Below are 12,091 nucleotides of genomic sequence, written 5' to 3' on the forward strand. Positions count from 1 at the left end.
TTTTTTCTTGTCTATGAGTCAGTTAATTAAAATAAATATATATGTTAATCTAATGATAATTATAAATGTCTAGTCGATGAATAATTTACAAGAATTTATATTAGAAAATTTTATTTTAATACTTATGGACTTTTGCTGATAAAAAAAATAAATGAATTATTTAAATCAGGGAATTATTATTTTTTAAATTTAAACATTTGATTTGGATTTTTGAATTTTGTATAGAGATGGCTTATTGTTTCTGAAACAAAAATATATAGTAAAACTCAGGAAGTCTGCATCGCTCGGATTAGAGGAGACTAATTGTCGTTCATTGGTTCTCGTAAATCATCTATGAGAATTTATTTTATTTTATTAGACTTTTCGATACTGAATCTTTAAAACTGAATACAGAAAATAAGATGACCGAGCCAGTGAATGAATGATCAATCAATCAGGTAACCCTAGTAGCACACTTGGCTTTGTGACATCTATAAGATAAAAATTTTCAGCTGTTTTGACCTATCGGCAAGACACCAAAATGTTGACAAAGCGATCAGAAGTTTATAGCACCAAAAAAATATCTGATTAAAAGACTTGACACAAGTGATGACAAAACGTAAATTACAAATAATGGTCAAATAAATCATTTGAACAATTTTTTAATTGAAATGGCTCCTAGAACCATAACCTGTATGGCTTATTTATATAAATAAAACTTGACTTTGAGACAAAAAAAATTAATCTTATTTTAAAAGACATCATTTTGACATCTTAAAGTTATCTCTGTTCTACTTGAGAATTTGCAATAAAATTATAATTTAAATTTCAAAAGTTGTCAGTCAAACAGCAATAAAATTTTTTTTTGTAAGAAAGTAAATTATCAAATCAGTACTTGAATACTAGATGATGTAATCTGATATTAGGCCGCATGATGCGTAGTTATGACAAAAATTTAAATGATTTAGATAAAAATTAAATAATTTTCATTTGCTGATCGTGTTAATTGATTGGACCAATCACTCTGCTATCATAACTACAATTGTTTTATTTCTTTGCCGCCGATTTTCAAATTTACAACAAACCGAGTCTCTCAAACCAGACACTGCCATCTTCAGCTTTTCTTCAAAACCTGCATTATTGTTTTCAATTGATGGTAAAAGTATGATGATTTAAATCTATTTTCTTTAGACCTGTGCGAATTTAGCGTCTCATCGAAGGAATTGCGAAATCAAAATGACCTGAATTGATATGTCTACGTTAGGTCCGTATAGGTCCACCAAAATTATCGTTAGGTTCCCTATAGTTTCTAAAAGAGCATTTAAAGAGTAATTTTTTGGTATATCGATATTCGAAAAATATTAAATTCCCGTGCCAACTTAAAAATGGTCTGTTGTGCGTTTACTCATATACATGTGAGCAACAAGTAACATTCTCATTGGGAGTAATTATAGATTATAATTAATTAAGCTTTATGAGAATAGTTTATATATTTATTTTTTTTTTTTAATGCAAAGGAAACAAAACAGGTAAACTATGAATTTCGCGCCAAGCTCTGAATAGTGTTGAGCGCATGCGCGGATTATAAATTATTTATAATTGCTAATAAAACGAATATAATGAATAATATCAATGCAAAAACTAGAGACCAATACGGACCTAACGATAAGGAATGCAAAAATGATCAAATTTATTGGTTTCATTCTGAATGAGGTGCTAAAATGAAATTTTTTTTTTTGCAAAATTTCAAAAATTATTTATAAAAAAACTATAGGGGACCTAAGTTAATCAGTCTGTCTTTATTTTTTAAAAATTATCAGTTCCTTGTCTCAATAAAAGTAAAAAATTAAATTTATCCGATCGAATTTGAATGAAAACAAAAAAAATTTTCACCAGTTGAAGGTAAAGTAGACCAACACTTCCTATGTTATTTGAATATTTATGAAGTCAACTGATAAAGTCGTCTGTATACTTTTTAGTCTGTTAAATTTCAGTCTCTTGCTCGATGGTAATCAGTCACAACAATTTCCAAGCCGCCAAAAATATTTTTGTTTCCATTTTTCAATTAATAAATAAAAAGTAAATCTCATATAAAGTTTATCATATTTTAAATAAATTCAATTATTTTAATACATAAAAAATAAATTACATCACAGTATAGAAAGTCATTACACTTACACTAATGTCAGCTCTACAAAAATCTGTATTGAAATCAAAACTTCCACCTTCTGGAATGGATTTTACAACGACAAGGTTAGTAAATAAAAATATGAATATTAAATACTGTGTTAAGTTTTAGTATTTACAGTTTTGTTTAATTCACCAAACTGCCAAGTGTTGAAAGATTAAAATTTTTTTCTAGATCATGTAAAGCCAGAGCATTACAACGAAAGCGTGATTATGATCCAATAGAATGGACACCTTTTTTTGATGATTCCAAGGACATCGTGATAGGAGAAAATACATTTCATATTTATACTAAAGGAAATCAAGGACCAACTCTAGTATTATTGCATGGTGGTGGCTATAGTGCTCTTACTTGGGCTGAATTTACGGTAACATTTAAATAAATATTAATAATAATAATAATTATTATTATTATTACTTTTATTTTATTTTACAGAAATCTATAACATCAATGATAATTTGTAGAGTATTAGCACTTGATTTACGAGGTCATGGTGACACTCATACAACTGATGATGAAGATTTATCAGGAGATACATTAGCAATGTAAATTTATTACTATAATTATTCATTTTATAATTAATCATGATGCTGAAAGTAGCAAACATTTAAAAATTTTGTTGTCTTCAATAAACGAAATAAATACTGGCAGGCAAAAATTTTTAAAAATTCATCTGAAGAATTTTTATAAGTTTTATTGTGTTACGTTCTGGAAATTACGTCAATAATTTTGATTACCAGGTTGGTGACGTATCTAAAGATCCCCGTTACACTGCTGTGACTCAAAATTTTAAATTATTTTGGAGGTTTTTTAAGTAAATTATAAATAGGCGAATATATTTTAAAAATTCGAAATTTGATTGGAACCAGTTGGTCTACGGACATACGTCTGGACTTAAGATGTTTATCTGCTGACTGGTTGCTTTAGATTTTCTTCAAGCGTACAATGAAATTAAAAAATTAAATATCGGAAACTCGCATCTCAAGTTACTCTGGTGAACATCATCGTGGCCCGTCTCATGAGTTTTGTCTTAAAAATTGTCAGACATCGGCTACTTTCAGTATCATCGATTATTTCTTTAATTAATTGAATTATTTCTAATGCTGGTGAAAGTAATTTTTGTCATGATAAAAAATAATAAAAGTTTGTTTTAATTATTAGGGATGTTGCAGCTGTTGTAAAAAAAGTGACAGAAGGTAATCCTGTAATTTTAGTTGGCCATAGCATGGGAGGTGCAGTTGCTGTACGAGCAGCTGAGCACTTGGATAATTTAACAGGATTAACTCTGATCGATGTCGTTGAAGGCACAGCTATGGACGCCTTGACATCGATGCAGAGTTTCCTCAGGTCAAGGCCAACTAACTTTAGTTCAATCTCTCAAGCTATTGAGTGGTGGTACGTTTTTCAATAGAACTTTAGATTATTTGATAATCCAATAAAGTAATTGATTAAAATTTTATTTATTTTAGTGTACGCAGCGGACAAATACGTAATATTGAGTCGGCAAAAGTGTCTGTTCCAGGACAAATAAAAAATAATGAAACAAATAAACTTGCGACCCATGATATCAAAGATGTATTGGCATCATCAATCGCCCATTCAAATGAAAATTTATCAGTTTCTATTGAACGTGACGATGTAATACCTGAAGACAAAGTTGGTGAGGATGACCATCATGATGATAAGGAGGAGGAGGAGGAAGAGGGAGAGGAGACTAAAGAAAAAACAGATAAATTACCTACTGCGACAAAAGATTTTGCCACCCAAAATAAAAAATATAGTTGGAGAATAAATTTATCTAAAACTGAAAATCACTGGAGCGGTTGGTTCAAAGGTTTATCAGCAGCATTTTTGGATGTTCCTGCTCCAAAATTGTTACTGTTAGCTGGGATTGATAGATTGGATCGTGAGCTTACCGTAGGACAAATGCAAGGTATGCTTTTAATGTAACTAATTTCAGTCCAATGCCTTCAGTCAACTGGGAGAGACAAACTTGTCTCGTCCCTTGGGAAGAAAAAAATAAAGTTTCTGTCCGATGACCGAAGGCTTTCGCAATTAAAACTCTGATACTTGTCATTTTTTTATTAGTAAACTAAAACCATTAATTTTGTTTTTGCAGGAAAATTTCAAATGCAAGTACTGCCCGCTTGTGGACATGCAGTACATGAAGACGTTCCCGATAAAGTTGCAGAAGCAATAGCTACATTTATGGTGCGAAATAAATTTGCCGAACCGGCATCAGACTTTCATCGTGTGTTTCCGGCATGTTAATAATAATTATAAATATATTTATCACTAAATATTTATAGGCGTAAGTGCGCCTGTAAATATTGTGCACACAAGGTTTGTATTTTTTTTTTTTTTACATATATTTGTAATACATTTAATTACATTATTATTATATTAACATACAGCAGATGATATATAAAAATAGATATAAAATAAAAAATCGCTATTACATTTTTTTTCAATACACAGTACATAATATTAAAATACACATGAATTTTATATTTGTAAAAAATCCTCGCATATATTTTTATTTTTAGCAAAATAATTTTTTCAAAAAAGCCTACTGAGCTTTTAAATAAATTCAGTCTTACAAAATAGACAGCGATATAATAAGTTAATTTGTCTTATTTAATAAAATACTTGTTAAATTAGAAAGTAATAATGTTTTATCACAAAATCAATTTACCGATATATACATGTATATTAATCATAAAATAACATTTTATTTTTAGCCGACCGGATCTTTGAGAATTACACAAGGTCCCGCTCTTCCAGTTTTGAGTGGTGACACCTAATAATCAATGACAATATTACCATGCCGTAAATATTTATCAATAAAAATAAGTTTTAAAAATAATTAGCTGCATAAGTAACAACAATAATTACAATAATGCTAAGTAGATGATAAGTTAAAGGCTCATACCTGATGCCATTCGTTGAGAATCGGATCATAAGTCTCGACAAGAGTGAGATATTGCTGGCCATCATAGCCACCAACGGCAAACAATTGATCTCCAAGTAAACAAACGCCGACAGCATCACGGGCAACACTCATTGGAGCGACCATGGTCCAGGTATCAGTTTTAGGGTCATACCTACAATAAATAAACGGGAATAAATTCGAACTCTTGTGGAAGACATTGGAGACTGTTATAATAAAATGAGTTGATTGATTGCTTTTACCTCTCAACACTGTCGTAACGACAAGCATTAGAACCTTTCGCAGCTACGTCATAACCACCGAGTGCATATATACAACCATTGGCCACTCCAACACCAACACCACCCCTTCGTTTGAACATCGGCGCGCATCTTGTCCATTTGTTTGTGTGAGGATCGTAACAGTCGACTGTATTTAGACATGAATTGGTGTCTCTTCCGCCCACGGCATATAGTCTGAATAAAATATATGTATAAAAATTTGTCAGTTCAACGAAATAATAATTACAAAAAAAACTATATATATATATATATTTATGTATTGACGTACTTATCATTAAGAACTGCCACGCCAACAGTAGATCTTGGGAACGGCATTGGCGCAATGAGACTCCACTCTTGAGTATTTGGATCCCATCTCTCTACTGTGTGTAAAAAACTCCAACCATCATGACCACCAACAGCATACAGAGGTCCTCCAAGAACAGCTACACCTACAATATTAGTTTCAAAATCATGTTAGCTTACTAAGTAATTACTTTACATATATATTAAATTTATTTAAAACTCCAATGTAATATTACTCTTATTTTTTAATCGAGCTGATTCTTAGCTGTAAATATAAGATATGAATAAAATATAATTAATTTTTTGGTGTATAATAGAGACTACTGATATTTTTATTTAATTCTTTCAATGAACGCTTGGTACTTGAATTTTTAAAATACTCTAAATGATGAGTGAGGAGAAGGAATTCCCATGGGTATATTAGAGACGTTTGGTAAAGATTTTTTTTTTTTTTCATTGTTTAGTGATGCCTGAGGTAGAAAACTTAAAATAAATGAATAATATCAAATACCTAATCCATGACGGTGTGTATTCATTGGTGGTAGTCTACTCCATTTGAGAGTTGAAAAGTCTAATCGCTCTACGCTATCCAGTGTCTTCAAACCATCACGACCACCAACAATAATTAGCTTTGATTCAACTACAGCAGCACCAAATTGAAGACGACGTCCATTCATGCTGGCTAAATTTTTCCAAGTGTTGTCACACAAAGAAAACGCATCTATTGATGTTGCGCCTTTATGATCGTCCATTCCACCAACTGACAATAATTGTCCCACAGTCGCTTTACGAGGTCGCGTACGACATGACTGAAGCAATGCACGGCGTTCAGGTAACAGATGATACTTGAGAGCTTCCATTACTAATTCCTGAGCTCGTCTTTCATTTTTAAATATTTCGTTGTCATCTATATGGTCGGCTATGAACTACAACATGATTAATAAATAAAATATTAAACAAAATTTTTTATCATGATACCAGCACCGGAACTTGGAGTTTCAGTGTCTCATGAGGAATCTAGTGAGTAACTCAGGATTAAAAACGATTTCAGACTGCGGGTGATGTCAGCCAACTTCACCCTGGTCTGAAATCGTTTTGTTTCATCCCTTGTCTCACAATATACTATTTTTTGATGTTTACACTTTTAAATAAACTTACGACCGGAGACAGTAAAGGCAATCGCACTAATCCCAAAAGTCTACCAACATCCTTACGGCGATTATCTAAATCATACTGAAGCCAACTCATCAATGCCTGAAATACTATTTCTTCATCTGGTATATTAAGATCATCGGATTCTAATAATTTAGCGACATCATCAGCAGACAATAGTAAAAATTCCTGATTCTTCATCACTTCCATAAAGTGTACTGTTGTATAAGTATGAGCAACACTCAATAAATTACCACATCCTTGTGCATCAGCAAACATACGTATCCCGAGACAATTGCTAGGATGAAGTTGCTTTATTAAAAATTGACAGCAAGCTTTTACGACAGCATCTATTTGTAATAAACTAGCCGTTGCTAAAAGAGTTTCTACACTTTCTTCTTGTAATTCTATACATCCTAATAATTAATAATATTTATTGATTATCAAACTAAAGTATGAGTTTATAATTTTTTGTAAGTTAAAGGTACCAGTGTAACAATATTGAATCAGCGACCAAAGAGCATCAGGGTCAACTTTTTTTAATTCGATTTCAGTTTGATTTGATTCCCGTAACGATGTTGTAAACATTGCAGCAAAATATTCCGAACCAGCACTCAGTACTAATCGATGTGCTGCGAAACGTTTGTCACCTAGACAATTATTATTTTTTATTTATATTTTAAAAAAAAATGAAAAGTATATTTATTAATGATTATTTTTAAATCCCATAAAACCAGCGAAAATTATTATAAATATAAAATTTCTTTTGAATTGTTTTTTTTTTTGTTTAAAAAAATGTAAGTGTAAATGTAGCAGACGTATGACAATTTTTCGATTACATATAAAAAAAAATTTTTAAAATGAATATACTGAATTTTGAATTGTCTAAGCATGTATTTTTTTTATTTTTATTTTACAAACATTTTAATTTATTATTTAAATTTTTAAAATTTTCAGATGCTCACTAACTTCATTATCATTCAAAAAATACTTACCGGCAATTAAAACAATATCAGTGAGCTGTTGCTTATGTAAATAATTTTCCATACATTTTAAACTTATCTCAGCATGTTTAGCCACCCGGAAATTTTCATCTTGCGTCATTGATGAACTAGACATTAAACTTGAAATACTTTGCTCACTGGTCGTAGCATCTTTTTTTGGTAATGTCAGCAGCTCTTCTTCAACTTTATTCATTTCGGAATTTTTCATCATATTTATTATTTGTCTTAATGAATTTTATTCACTGTAAATAAATAATAATATTATCAATGTTTTGTAATTTGACTTGAACAATCTGACAGCTGTCATTACTCGGGTCGGCGAAAATCTCTGCCCCTATTCACTAGGGCACACTAGGGACTTGAAGTTTGGAAGTACATTGCTTGGACACCGTTATCGCTTTCTGTTAAAAAAAAAGGGCGGATGTCCTGATAATATAAATCCCGTTGGTATGAATTCCCATCACATTGTATGCAACTTGCTACTGAATTTGACGTAAATTTACTGCCCGAATTAGAATGCAAATTTACTTCAAAAGTTGACTGGAAAAAAGTTGTTGTTAATTTCAGGCAAATTTTACGTCAATTTGTTGCTAATTTAACCTTAAAAATTGTCTAGTATTTTTTTACCATCAAATTGAAGCCAATTTTACGTATAAATTTGCTTACCTTCTAAAGTGGTAAGAACGAACATTACCGACTTTTTTTTTTCGTAAAAAATTATCTTTAAATTGAAGAAAAGTTAACCGCGAATTCTGATTTTCAACTTTTGTTGTCAAATTGACGACAAATCCGGGCAACAAGCTTTAGGTAATTTTAACATCCAATTACCGTTAATTTCAAGCTAAAGTGGCTATTAGGGTCTAAGCAAAGTTTAAGTATTGCTAACAGAATTTGAGTCCCATATATATATATATATATATATATATATATATATATATATATATATATATATATATATATATATATAGTTATACTTTAAATTTTTACTGGAAAAAGTCTAAGTGTGAATGTAGCAGATATCAGTCAAATTTAAAATTATAAATAAACATAGTAAATAATTAAAAAAATAATATATATAAAAAATGCACTTATTAATTTAAAAATTTTTTAAATGTGCATTGTTAAAAAATATTTTTTATTAATTATTTACTAAATTTACTAATAATTTTAAATTTGTCTGATACATTCAAACTCATAAAATTCATTATTGTCTAGTTTTGAGTCTTTCGTTTAATTCTTGTGCACATAAAAATAAAATAATTGAAATTAACTACTGTGTCAATACACGAAAATAGTTAAAATCAGAATTCAAATATAGCGCCTGTTGCGCGCGCAAAAACTCAGTGACCAATAACCGAAGTGCTCTTACTTCAGTTCCCGCGGGTTTGCGATTAACTTAACACTGTCATGGCTACGCTTGACCAACATCTCTCGCCTCCGTTCCCAGTCTTAAATTAATTTTATGCACTTAATTTAGCTAAGAATAACTAAATAATAATAAATTATCTGCATAAAGTCCTTACAAGTATATTGAGACAATAATTCTCATAAATCGGTAAATATTTATCAGCAAAAATATATTTTTTTATTGTCTCGAACATTTTTACTCTTTAGTAAATTTATTGAATAATATTAAAGTTTCAAGTAATTTTAATTACATTTATAATAAAATATTAATTTATAAAATAATGAATATATATTTAAATTATGTTACAGTGCCAGGCTGAAATTAATCATAAATATTCATGTCAGGGTCTAGGACATAGAAGTTTAATTACGAAGCAACGTCTCCAACGAAAAACAATATGGCCGCTGGTAAGTTTTTAAATTACCGACATCAGCGCTGTAGTTTGCGTTATTCGCCACCATATTCGAATCGCGGGCATGCGCAGTAGCCATTTTGTAGAGTCATGTCTCCGGGACTGTTAGCATCCGTGCTAGCATTTTGTTCTATTATTTAATTGAATTTCATTTAGTTAACAATTAATAATTATTAGCACATAAACTTTATTAAGACTTTAAAATTATATCGCGATAATAGTTTCAATGAAACAATTAATATTTATCAGCAAAAATATATTTTGTAAATTCGGGTTGCTCGGAGTGACGCTCAGGTCAGAATTATTATCATTACTCTTATTTTTTTTTTTAATTTTTATAAATAATTTGTGGACTGTAAATATTGAGTGATTATCATCTCATCAGACAATAAATTGAATTTAAATTTAAATTTAATAAATTTTTAATAATTAAAGGGATTTTTTTTTAATTTACAGATGGCGCTGGAATGTTGGGAGTTCGTTGGATAAAAAAATAGTGTAGCAAGTGTTTATTTAAATTCTTTTGTGAGTTTGTGTTCAGTAAGTTAGTCAGTTTAGTGAATTAGTGAGTTGTGTTAGTAAGTGAATCAGTGATTTTAGTGTGTTAGTGAGTGAGTTAGTAAGTGAATCATGATCCTGAAATTAGCCGATGTCGAATTATTTTATGAGTGAATGTAGCAGACATCAGATAAATTTAAGCTTATTAATAGACAAAGTAAATAATTAATCAAATAAAATTTTAAAAAAGCGGGCATTTAAAATATTGCAGTTATAGTTTATTAAATTTTCTACGTGTGCGTATTTTTAGTTTTTTTTTTTTAAATTAAGTTGTTGAAAAAAAAAATACAAAAATTGTTAATGGTCTGCTAGCTTCAGGATCATAAGTTAGCAGACAATTAAAAAATTTTGAATTTTTTTTTTCAATAATTTAATTTAAAATAAAAAAAAAAAAAATAAAAACATGCACATGAAGTAAATTAAAAATATTGTGGGTGCAATTTTTAAAAATATTTTGTTTTTTTAAATTTATCGTTTTTAAAAAAGTCAAAAAATTATTAGCTGGCTAATTTCAGTATCACAGTGAATCAGTGAGTTTAGTGTGTAAGTAAGTGAACTAGTGATTAGAAAAGTGCGAAGTTTGTCGTTAAGTGAGATCGCTGATGAATCCAAGCTGCAAATTCAACATCATGGCCAAGGTAATGTAAATTTAACTAAATAAAAACCACTAATTAATTTATTGAATTTTAAAGTAATTATTTGAAATGTTTTTGGTAACAACTATAGTTTCTTAAGATTAGTAGTTGACTTAAAATATTTTAAGTCAAATTCAAAGTACTTGGCTTATTTTTTACTCGAAAAAATTGATGACTTTTTTTTTATTCTATCGCACGGTTCATTTTAATCAAATTTGAGGAGTAATAAGTAAAAATACATGCAGTTTTTAATAGTTTAAAATTCAGTGCACCTTTCGGTTAGTTGACCCTTTGAAACCCTACAATTGGAAGAAACAAAAAAAAATTGTTGTAGGGCCATTTTTGGTTTCGGGCAGGTGTAAATAATTTCTTTAGAGTATGATAGGTAAAAGTACATGCCGTTGCTAATGGTTTAAAATTCGTTGTGAACCGCCAAGTTTTCACAGACCAAACAGTGCCATCTTTTACTTTTTTCCTGAACTGTTTAGTTATTTTTTATTGATGGTAAGAGCATCCCTGATAACACGAGTTGATCGAGAAAAAGTTGGTCATTCATTATATAATGAACTATAGTTTCCGACCAACTTGACGACAAGTTATCGACAACTTCAGCTTTTGCAACTTTTGGCTACAAGTTACCGCCAACTTTCTCAGAAAGTTGGCGGCAGTATGGAGCCGCAACTGGAATGCAAGTTTCTGAGGAAATTGAAAGTAAACTTACCGTCAACTTATGATCACCAACTTTTGCAAGCAACTTTTGCCACCAACTTTCTCAGAAAGTGATCGTCAACTTTTTGGATTTACAACTTTTGCCACCAACTTTCTCAGAAAATGTCCATCAACTATTGGAGGTACCAACTGTTGGCGATCAACTTGGTTCCAGTTGCGGCTGCAAGTTTCTCGTCAGTTTCTCGCCAACTTGGCTATCAGGGATGAAGATTCGAGTCTATACGCATCATACTCTCTAGTCTTACGCCCCAGGGGTATGACCGTATGGGGTAAAAGTTTTAATCGGGATTTCGGAACAACAAATCCGACCTCTGGTAATCTAAATCTTATGCACAGATTCATGTCGATTTATCGACGGAGGGCAGAGTAAAAAAGAGATTGATAACTTTTTAAAACTTTTATTATAAAAAATGATTTTTTGAGAAACTACAAAAAAGTACGATGTCTCTTAAAATTATATTTTCAATAATTAAACTTTTTTTCTATTCGTTATTCCTCCTACTCATATTT

General features: G+C 30.3%; 3 protein-coding genes across 5 annotated transcripts in view; 2 read left to right on the forward strand and 1 right to left on the reverse strand.

Annotated features, from left to right (window-relative positions):
- Nucleotides 1-1,944: 1,944 nt before the first annotated feature.
- Nucleotides 1,945-5,093, forward strand: LOC103574367 (protein phosphatase methylesterase 1). Of its 2 annotated transcripts, XM_008553812.2 has the most exons (8): nucleotides 1,948-2,058; nucleotides 2,136-2,232; nucleotides 2,342-2,534; nucleotides 2,603-2,712; nucleotides 3,329-3,562; nucleotides 3,637-4,100; nucleotides 4,287-4,510; nucleotides 4,909-5,093. In XM_008553812.2, the coding sequence occupies exons 2-7, from the start codon at nucleotides 2,162-2,164 to the stop codon at nucleotides 4,436-4,438; spliced, it is 1,224 nt and encodes a 407-aa protein (XP_008552034.1). In that variant the 5' UTR covers nucleotides 1,948-2,058; nucleotides 2,136-2,161; the 3' UTR covers nucleotides 4,439-4,510; nucleotides 4,909-5,093. The 2 variants fall into 2 exon arrangements, with proteins under 2 accessions (XP_008552027.1, XP_008552034.1); XM_008553805.1 differs by having other exon boundaries at nucleotides 1,945-2,232.
- LOC103574381 (kelch-like protein 5) lies at nucleotides 4,606-8,291 on the reverse strand. Its single transcript, XM_008553832.2, has 9 exons — nucleotides 8,150-8,291; nucleotides 7,831-8,081; nucleotides 7,324-7,485; nucleotides 6,842-7,251; nucleotides 6,195-6,609; nucleotides 5,667-5,829; nucleotides 5,360-5,572; nucleotides 5,100-5,271; nucleotides 4,606-4,967 (listed from the first exon to the last, which is right to left on the reverse strand). Exons 2-9 carry the CDS (start codon nucleotides 8,048-8,050, stop codon nucleotides 4,905-4,907), a joined length of 1,818 nt encoding a protein of 605 aa, XP_008552054.1. The 5' UTR covers nucleotides 8,051-8,081; nucleotides 8,150-8,291; the 3' UTR covers nucleotides 4,606-4,904.
- Nucleotides 8,292-9,259: 968 nt separating this feature from the next.
- The window catches only part of LOC103574346 (cell adhesion molecule Dscam2), a 173,196-nt gene continuing 170,364 nt past the window's right edge, over nucleotides 9,260-12,091 (forward strand). For both annotated transcript variants that reach the window (XM_053740874.1, XM_014443333.2), the window contains exons 1-4: nucleotides 9,260-9,394; nucleotides 9,556-9,654; nucleotides 10,116-10,374; nucleotides 10,704-10,855. The gene's annotated coding sequence lies outside the window, so the exon portion shown is untranslated. The remainder of the gene's footprint in view (nucleotides 9,395-9,555; nucleotides 9,655-10,115; nucleotides 10,375-10,703; nucleotides 10,856-12,091) is intronic.

This window comes from Microplitis demolitor, chromosome 7, assembly GCF_026212275.2.
Source record: "Microplitis demolitor isolate Queensland-Clemson2020A chromosome 7, iyMicDemo2.1a, whole genome shotgun sequence".
NCBI lineage: Eukaryota > Metazoa > Arthropoda > Insecta > Hymenoptera > Braconidae > Microplitis > Microplitis demolitor.